At 42.2% G+C, this 9,738-nt stretch overlaps 1 protein-coding gene across 1 annotated transcript in view; it reads right to left on the bottom strand.

The window, feature by feature from the left end:
• LOC104625237 (von Willebrand factor D and EGF domain-containing protein-like) overlaps positions 1-9,423 on the bottom strand; it is a gene marked incomplete at both ends in the record, with an annotated part of 90,937 nt that extends 81,514 nt beyond the window's left edge. Inside the window, 5 exons of the mRNA XM_010292813.1 lie at positions 3,109-3,341; positions 5,938-6,166; positions 7,481-7,532; positions 7,711-7,811; positions 9,283-9,423. Coding sequence (XP_010291115.1) covers positions 3,109-3,341; positions 5,938-6,166; positions 7,481-7,532; positions 7,711-7,811; positions 9,283-9,423 — 756 coding nt within the window. The remainder of the gene's footprint in view (positions 1-3,108; positions 3,342-5,937; positions 6,167-7,480; positions 7,533-7,710; positions 7,812-9,282) is intronic.
• Positions 9,424-9,738: the final 315 nt, after the last annotated feature.

The following is a 9,738-nucleotide window of genomic DNA, read 5'->3' as shown; positions in this document are numbered from 1 at the left end:
TCTTCCCAGTTGCCAAATGGCCAAACAGTATGTGGAGGCTGGCTGTCATTCATCTACTGAGGAAAGAAGTTTTCCCAGGGTAGTAGTGAGGTGTCTCATCAGCTGCAGCTTTTTGCTCATCATCTCTCTGACCCTTTCTGCTTTAAAATCTCTGCTCAAGTCCACCCAGAGCTCTGTTTCTGTGGGGATGCTCCTCATTTTCTACCTGAAGGTTGAGAAATAAATTGTAAACTCAGGTGTGACCTACAAATAGGCAGGTCTTCCTATTTCTCTTGTTGAATTTGTCAAGTCCAGTGATTGGGATGTGACTAGTATTTAAGCAGGGGGAAATTTCACTCCTTTTCCCTTGTGAGTGAAAATTAGTTATTTTATATATTGAGGCACTAAATTACAAACTTTTTTGAATGGAGCTTATTTTTCTGCTGTTGCAGAGTGCTGTGCAAAGCAGCCACTTCTAGAACACAGCTCAGAAAGTCTAGTTTTACTTAAACAATTTTATTTTACTATGTGCATCATAGTTTATGTACGGTGACAATTGCTCCTTGCCATATGAACTTTGGGATTGCTGTGCTGAGCAAAATTTGCACGGTTTTCTTCTAAACACCTTTCTTAGCATAACTCATTACTCACAGTGTGCCGCTGTAATTTATAGATGGCTGTGCCTCAAGGAATGAAATGACCTCTGTCACTATCGCATAAATAAGGCTTAGGAATGCCAGGATTTTCATATCAGATGGAGTAGGCTTCTTCCAGCGTTTATATAGAAGTAGCGGTATGTTATAGATTTATTTAAGGCTGCAATAGTTTTTTGAACATTATGCTGCCAACAGTAGTGTCTGAAATAACAAAATTGGAGCCCAAAGATGGGAGAGAAAAGCACACATGATGGCTATTAAAAAAACAACTGTCTGTTTAGTCAATACAAGTTCAGAACTGTTGGCTGGTAAATCTCAACTCTTCTCTAACATTTGACTGCGTATTAAAATATATCAATAGATGTTCTATTATGTGACTAACCTATTACTTGGAGACTTTCTGACAGGTAAAAAAATAGTGTAGATATCAATCACCTAAAAAGTGATTAAAAAAAATCTTTTTCTTGGCTGTAGTTTTTGATCAAGAAATGAAGAGAGAAGATGCTGATTTCAGGCTATAAAAGCATTGAGGTCAAATTCATGCTATGTGCAGGTATATGAAAAGTAGGTTAAACAAAAGCAAGCAGTTTTCAAAACCCTGTAAATTCTGCATCATGGAGGACATATTCTGCTCTGAATGCCACCCGTGTGTCCTGGTGGTGTGCAGCCACGGGGATGCTACCGCTGGTCTGTGCATGGAGAAGGGGAAAGAGAACTGGAAAGTGCCCTCAATTCATTATGTCCTCTCTAATATGGCTTTTTTCAGTGGGGATCTGGCCTCCCTTTAAAGCTGCCTGAGAAAAAAGCCTTCCACCTGCATCTTTCCTGGGCAAGTGGAAGGTTACAAACTGCCTCTGTGCAGCTGATTTTGGTCCCTGGGGTCTGACTCTCCTTTTAGCAGCATGACCTTTGCTTTGCGGTAGCCCTACCAGCACTTACTAAGTTGCTTCAGGTTTACACCACTGAAGGTGCAAGGAGAGTCTGCTCCTTTATGACTCTTACTAGACACCCAGAGTGGGATGGCAAACACGGCGAAATGCTTTTTTAAATCTTTATTATGTAAAACTGAATTCCCAGTTACAGCTGAGGCTTCATTGTTTGGTTTTCAGCAGCGATGATTTATGGATAATTATAATTAGGGAAATAAGCCATGAAGACCTTTAAAAAAAATCTAGCAAGGAAAAGAACATTTTAGTCTCACTAAACCCACTAAATTAAACATGTGGGTTTCAGCAGAGGACAAGGAAGGGCTTACTGAAAACTTAATATAATAAAAATGTTCTTATAAAGATTTGGTGATGCTACTAGTTAACAGAACTATATTTTCTCTGAATCCCTCAGGACTGTTAAAACTAGATTTGAAGTGATCGCAAGTGAAATTATTTTGATGAAAATATCTCTTCATAACACAAACATGTCTTAAACTGCCAGAATTGTTTGCCTCGTTACAATATAAGTGAGGGCAGCATCAGTCCGATTCTGAACTCAGGAGGCATAATTACAAGGAGAAATGAGAAAAAACTATCTGGATTGTGCTACCATTATAAATGACTCATCCTTTTAAGAACTGGAAAAAGCTTATTCACATTTCTTAAATATCTTTAATATCTCAAAGAAGAGCTGCAAAATGCCAAGACTATTTCCAACCTGCTTTTAACACAAGGCCATTATCCCTGTTTATTCTTTCAGTTTGTTGTAGCATCACTAATGGCTCTCTGTCTATAAAAGTTATGAACCTAATTTAACTTTAGAAGTCTTGTTTCTGTAGCATGAAAGGCCGTGAATTCATACACAAGTCAATTTTTTTTCACATCTTGTATTGGCTTCTGTTTTGTTGTTGTTGTTGAAACGAGATCAGTGTTGCTATGTAAGCCGTCAAATATACTTCTTAAAGATTGTTTTGTAATGAACTCTATCTTTCAGTATGCTATTGAACCAAGAATTTGGAATCAGAGAGGCAGAACACCATGAAAAAGACCATAAAATAAACCTCCCTCTCTTTTAAAATGTACCGTCCTTCTTTTCTGTGAAAAGATGTTATTGTGTCTCTGGTCCATGAGTATAAAAATTACTGAGTGCGTATAACTGAGTCTGCCTCTACTGCAAATTCTCACTGCGGCAAGATACAGAAATGCTAAGCAAAAATTGGCTCAGGCACATGTACCTACTACTCATACCAACTTCATGGCATTCAAACTCTAATGTAAGGGCAAATATTCAAGTTGCTTTAGAAAATAGTAAAACGGATAGCTTCAGTGAACTCACTGCAATTCAAAGAAACGTTACAGGCCCTGAAGCTGGTACATGCTATTTAATAATCTGGCTGTGCAACAGTTTGAGTGTTTTTTTCTGCAGTAGTTGTAAGTGTAAAGAATGAGGAGCAGCACTAATAAAAACACAACAAAGATTTAAGAAAAGGATTTGATCCCCCCTGAGCGCTTGAACTGCTTTGCTGAAGGCAGGGTGGCGTTACCGTGTCTCCCAATTTGAGATTCACACCGTTCATCTCGACGTAGGAAAATGACTGCAGGGTGGTGTCACGCTGAATCTGCTCTTTCTTGGCAGGGTTGGACAGGCGCGACCAGACCACCACGTACCGCAGCGGCGGCTTTGAGGAGGGGCGGCAGTAAGTGCACTTCAGATGGACACGTCCTTGCACAAGCGCGGGAGTTACCACTGGTTGCAAAGCCAGGCTTGTGAGTTTGTCTGGAAAAAGGAAACAAAAGACGGATGTAGCACAAAACGTTATTTTAATATTATAATTGTTCACTCAACAAGAAGATTTCAATATAACCAAATATGGGAAAAATGCTACATTTTATATTCTTGTGATTTGATTATTAACTATGTAAGTAAGAAAATGTATTTCATACGAAAAGCAAAAATTGGTAAATGTGTACTGACTACTCATTGTTAAAATATTTGACCTGTGGTTTTTTTGTGGTTTGTTTGGTTTTTTTTATATTCTGCAGTAAGAGGAATGTTATTGAAATGAAGCACTCAGATTAATACAAATTAATTACTCTAGCAAAGGCCATCAGCTTTGCATTCCCCTGAAGCACAGCCTTTTGATCCAAGTTTTGCAATAAGTACAGAAAAGATATGAGAAACAATTATGTTGCAGAGGTAAACTGACTCTCAGAGAGCACCCAGCCCATATTGCCATGCTCTGAAGATACGTTCCAGGCTGTTCTGGGACGTACATAGGCTAGGTCTGCTCAATATAGTCTCCTTCTGCCCAGAATAATGCCACTGCTCTAAAAATACAGCCTGCTTTCTGTAGGCTTCAACAAGTAATGAAGTCTGAAACTTTTCTTCCTGTTAAACTCACCTAGAAAGTAGAAACAAAAAGATGTATAATACTGTAGGGTGATGTTCTTTCATCTCTAGAGACTCGGACTCAAACAGAATGTGAAGCTGGTTCAGATGCTTTGAAAGGATAAATTAAGTACCTTTTTTTGAGGAGTGTAGAAAATATTACGGAAGCCCAAGAGAATAAGGTATGAGGCTGTTATAGCAGAGTGAAGAACCAATATATTAACATCTGTCCAGGGCAAATAACAAGAAGTAAGAAAAAGAAACAAGTTACTTAAAATATGAATAAAGGCCAGTTGTTTATATCTTTTTCTCTATTGTTTCTAAGGGAAGCTGCCTCAAACTGTGGCTCACATCATGACCTTCTGCAGGAAATGACTCCAGAAGGACAAAGTTAGGTGATCAGCTCATGGGAGGATGTGAGCAGAATTACAAGCTCATAATGCTGCTTTTCCCAGCTGTGTCCTTTCTGCCAAGCTATGAAGCTTTAAATTCGTTTTGTTTTGCAGCTAAGAAGTGCTGACCGGCGTTCTGTTCCCGAGGTTCCAGCGGATGGGGCTGGGGGATTGACCCCAGCAAGAAGCCGTGACGGTGCCAGCTGGACCCGGCTCTGGGGCTGCATAGGGGCTCCTGTGGTGCAATGGTCACAGCTGAATTTAAGACACTGAGTTAACAACATCCAATAAAAACTTTCAGCTTCGGGTGTTTTCCACCCCATACATGATACTGCAAAAACATCCTAAAGACAAGAAGTTAAAAGACTTGGGAGAGCTGGACCTCACTGAAATGCCTAGGAAAAAGGTGAAAGCTTCAACAGTAGCAGTAAGAAAAAGGCAGCAGGTTGTTGGTTTGGGATAGATGGGAAATGATAAGCTTTCTTTTATGAAAAATGCCATCAGATTTACATCACTAAACAGGTATGGATTAACAGAAAGGACAAAATTAATCACCCAAAAGGTATTGGTAAAAAATTCTTCAAACAAGAGTATTGGAAACCTTATGGTTTAAAAAAAGCCAAGCTTGAACTGGAAAATGACTGTATTCAGTTAAAAAGTAATCTCTGAGAAAGTATAATGGAAATTAAAGAGCAGTTTCATTTATTTTAACGGATATTTTTTATTTCAAATAGTGACTTAGTCTCACTTCCTTTGAGCTTTTTTCCCTCCCTCTTCTTCATGTAGGAATGTTAAAATATTGATAAAGATAAGAAAATAGATCTCTCTCTCTTTAAAATTTATTTAAGCTTGAATTTCGCCTGATTGAAAGGTGTTAACCCTAGTTTCTCAGTGTGTCATGTCTCTGTTGAAAACGCCGAAAAGGAAGTATAAAGGTAATTTTTTTCTTTTGAGAAAGAGCTGTCTTTTCTGACTAAATCTATATGCACCAGAACATGCTCTGAAGTTCAGAAGGTTTAACTGAGTGAGCAATTGCTTTCTGCTATTCCTTTGTTTCCTAGCTACCGAACAGAGGTTAGATCTCTTGTAGTAGGCTGAAAATTATTTCTGACGAGAGTAATTATATAAATGTCACGAAAAAGATGTTATCAGTTTTGGGGTTTTTTTTCCTTCCAGAGTTTCGAATTATCTTTTTTTTTGGGAATACTGGATTACTGAAGATAAGAACAGAACTTAGATGCAGCATCCTGGATACATTGCCTCAATAAAACTGAGATGCCTCTGTTCACTAACTGTGTGCCTTCAAGCCAAGGTGGAGCCGAAGAGGGTACGAAAGGTTACGTGTGTACTGTAGCCAAGCAAAGAACACTTCAGTAATACACACCAGATTATATTTTGCACTGCTAACAGTAGCTATTCCTCAGCAACACCCTGGACGGCTGCTGATTTATTTTCTACATGGTCTGCATCTTACTGGGAGCGATGCTTGACTCGCAAGGTCACCGAGATGTGCATTGCAATACCAGGACCTTTGAACACACAACCAGAGAGACATATGCAATCTTATTGATAAATACTTTACTGATCCTCACCTTCCGCGCAGTAGCCCATGCATCCTTGAGTAGGCTGCAGGAGATACACAAAGAATTCACCGCAGTTCCTGACGGCGATGGGTATCCGAAACAAGCAGCAGTCCTTGGTGCCCCCAGAGAAGACCTGCCAGGTAGCACAGGCTGTGAGCCGCTTGCTCTCACCGGGAGCTGGCAGGGATTCCGACTTCAGCGACAGCCACACCGGAGCTTGTGTCCCACATTTATTCATCTGAGGATGCACACAAAAGAAACTTTTTACAGCAAATGCAGTAGGGCTCTGCGGAGAATCACTAAAACCTAAGACTTCGAGTATGGTGAACTTGGAGGGTCAGTGAAAAAGCTGTGTAGGTGGGCATGAAAATGTCTTGCTCAGTTTAGAGAGGTGACTTCACACAGATAAAATTCTCAAAGAACACAAGAACTGGTTTCCAAAGTATTTTCCTCTATTTTTGGTTGGTTTGCATAAAAAAGATGAAAGCATGTAAACAGGCTAGGTCCTTGCTCTGGGAAGCACACTTTGGACCACATCAGCTGGCCATTCTCATCCACGTTTCATCTGTGGTAGAAGAAAGCAAAGGCTGACAGAGCACGGGGTGCAAGAAGACGTTAGGTCCACCTCGAAGCAGGACACCGCTATGCTCAGAGCATCACACACCAGCACCCTCCTCCAAAACAGCTGCAACTTCAGCTGCCATTGTCCTTGTCCTTGTCATTGTCCTGACAGCTTCTGCCCAACCCCTCCAGCACGTACCGGACACGTCTTTGGGGCCCGAGCCTCTCCCTCCAATCTTGAAGGGAAATACAAATGCAGGATATACATGATTTGATCAAATTCTCTGGGGTTTTTGACCTTCAGGTTTCTATCTATTAACAGCTTCCACTAAATCCCTGAATCCCCTGGACGTGGCTTAAACTACAGTGTTCTGAGTCATGGCTCGGAGAGGCTGCACCAGATTTACCTTTTCCAACTTAAGGATGGGAAAGGATCATCTCAGACCTGAATTGCTCTCTGTACCTGCCAGGCTCTTCCCACTGAGTAAAGGGACATGATTATTCAAAGACATCATTAATTTAAGCACCTCAGTGATGAGATTAAGCACAATCTGAGCCTAATAAAATACACACAGCCAATTACAATGGTAACTTCTTATTCTGCACCATCACCTATCATTTGCCAACATGCAAAGCGTACGGATATTTGAGTTAAGGTTTGAAAATTATTACCAAATACTGACAATAATTTACTCTCAGATATCGGTCATATTCTGCAGAGCGTGACTGCTGCCGTTGCTTTGCATTTCGTCAGCCAGCGATAGTGAACTCTCTCGAATAGTCCCGCTCCAGGGGCACACCTGCCCCTCATGCTATATACATTTGGCTATAGATCATGTTAGAAAACCCCACCATTGTTTCCCATTGGCTTGGGTTTGCTGCTTCAGTTTTCGAGATCAAAAGTTGCTTGTGACAGGAGGGGAAGCAGTGAAAGGCAAAGGATAAATTTATTATGTCATGCGCCAGTGCCCTCCTGTAGTTTGAATTTTACCTGGGAGCTATACAAGCCAGAAAGCGGGGGCAGGGGAACAGGGGCTGCACACCTGGTAAAAGAAAAGTATTTGAAAAAAATAAAGCATATGGCGTGACACGGTCTGATTTCCATTTGAAGCTCGTTATTGTCAGGCTTCTAAAACAAGCATTCCAGAGAGACACCATTAAAATTGTCCAAAGTCTTTTTTCCCCCCAGAAATGCGGCGGTGGCCGAGCAGAGGGGCTGACCCTGCCCTCCGGTTTGGGTCCCCGTGTCCCCGGTGTCCCCCACAGAAGGAACTCGCCCAGTGCAGCAGGTCCCCGGGGAGGAGCAGCATGCCGGCGGTGTGCTAGCAAAGGAGAAGGGGAGTTCAGCATGAAAACACTTTTATGAGGAATTTTAGATTAATCCCTTCCTTTATTTAAAAGCCATGTCGTGTGTAACTTTTAAAGAGATTTGTTCTGTTTACTTCCAGCTGTAAGGGGCACTGCTGCTTTCTGTGCTGGGAAAAATGTGGATGTCGGGAATTCAGTGTATCCTGGTGAACTTCTGACCTAGAGAATGGGATCTAATGTGAAGTAGCAGGTTTCCAAAGCACATTTTATGAGCATACACCTGTAACGACACAGGAGAGTGGAACGAACATCATCCAGAGAAGATGTGCTGTATGCAGAGGAAGAAGGACGGGTGCAGAGAGAAGGACAGCAACTGGAGCTCAGTGGTTTCTGCTTCATGCTCATGTTATCTTCTTGGTGAGATACTTGCACGATGAATTTCCTCTTACTCCAGCTAACCGGTAACCTCAGCGCCTCTGCATGTGTACGTAAAGATGGTTGGAATGAATAAAAATTTTTTAAATCTATGGAGATATTTGTGAGTGTTTTGAGCCCCACAAGCTGAGCGGAATGAGAGCAGGAGGGTGCAGAGCAGCGGAGATGAACGAGTGCTGGAGCTCAGTGGGTGTGTGCAAGCTTGCAGAAAGCCTTGAAGGAAAATGTTTTAGTAAGGAGACGCAGCGCAGCCTACCCATCCCTCCCAGGACTTCCCTGCAGAGCAGATGGCTGTCTCTGCACCCCATGAGGCTTCGTGCTCCCGCTGACCCCATCGCTGGCACCAGCGCTTGCTGCCCAAGGAGGAGGAGGAGGGATGCCGACACCGCTCATGCCATGGGAAGCAGTCCCAGTGCTGCTAACACCCACTACAAAGGGCTGTTACCACCATTTACTGATATTCAGCTGCTGAAACGTGACCTTCATTGTTTTGAGGCAACTCGATCTCATGTAAATACCCGTGTCTCAAGGAATATTTGCACCCACAGCTGAACAAATTGAAAAAAATACTCTAACGGTTTATTGTAGAAGACCTTTCGCTGCTTGAGATGAGCTGCTGTATCCGTTCGCTTTTGCCTTTACCGGTGTAACCGGCCCCAAAAGGACAGCACTGCTCCACGGGGAGCGCGGCCACCCCTGGCCGGGCATGCGCGGTGCCTCGGTTTCCCTGACCTTGGGCACTCACTCTTTGTGCACCCTGCTTCCTTATCTCTAAACCAAAGGTGGAGGTGGCTGAGATGGTAATAGTACTTCTCTGCCTTGCAGCAGTGCTGAAAAGATAAATTCATTAATGAGGCACCCACCTATCTGCTGTGCTGCGGACCATGCAGATAAATAGACAGATGCAAATGCATTCTGGCTGTGAAAAAAGACAAAATGTGATCCGTACGTGAAAGTGGGTCTATATCTCCTGTTAACACATAGAGGGGAAAAAATAAAACACTGAAATAAGAGGACGGTGATTTTCTGCCTTTTTGTATTTATCCTCACCATAAGTCTGTCAGCCACTTCAGTGCTCCAAAAAGTACGGGTTAGCACCGCTGGCGTCAGCCGCGCGCGTTGTGTGCGGGCCTTCTGATAACCCCCCGCTGTGATCTGCGGCACCCTGGATTTGTTCTGGCAAACCTTGCACTGAAACCGTTTGAGCAAAATAGTTCATTATGTAACGTGCACAAATTATAAGCAATAATGAACCCTTTTGACTGACTTTGCACCTGGGAAAAGTCAGACAGTGAGAAGGCAAGTTCTTGTAACAAACTATGATGTAGTGTTACAGGCTGTGAGGAAGAATTTTGGTATAAATCAAATATTTCTGTTTTCCTGGCAGCTTTATGACACACATGAATTTTTTTTCTGCTTTGAGCTACACGCTGTCCCTCTGAGTCAGGTAAGTTGCCCCATGCTAGCCAAAAGGATTTGCTGCGTGAGGCCTCTGTGAATTAGAAA

The sequence above is a fragment of the Phaethon lepturus genome, unplaced genomic scaffold (assembly GCF_000687285.1).
Source record: "Phaethon lepturus isolate BGI_N335 unplaced genomic scaffold, ASM68728v1 scaffold25158, whole genome shotgun sequence".
In the NCBI taxonomy this organism is placed as follows: Eukaryota; Metazoa; Chordata; class Aves; order Phaethontiformes; family Phaethontidae; genus Phaethon; species Phaethon lepturus.
The sequence above is the reverse complement of the archived record's forward strand: the minus strand, read 5'-3'. Positions and strand labels throughout refer to the sequence as shown.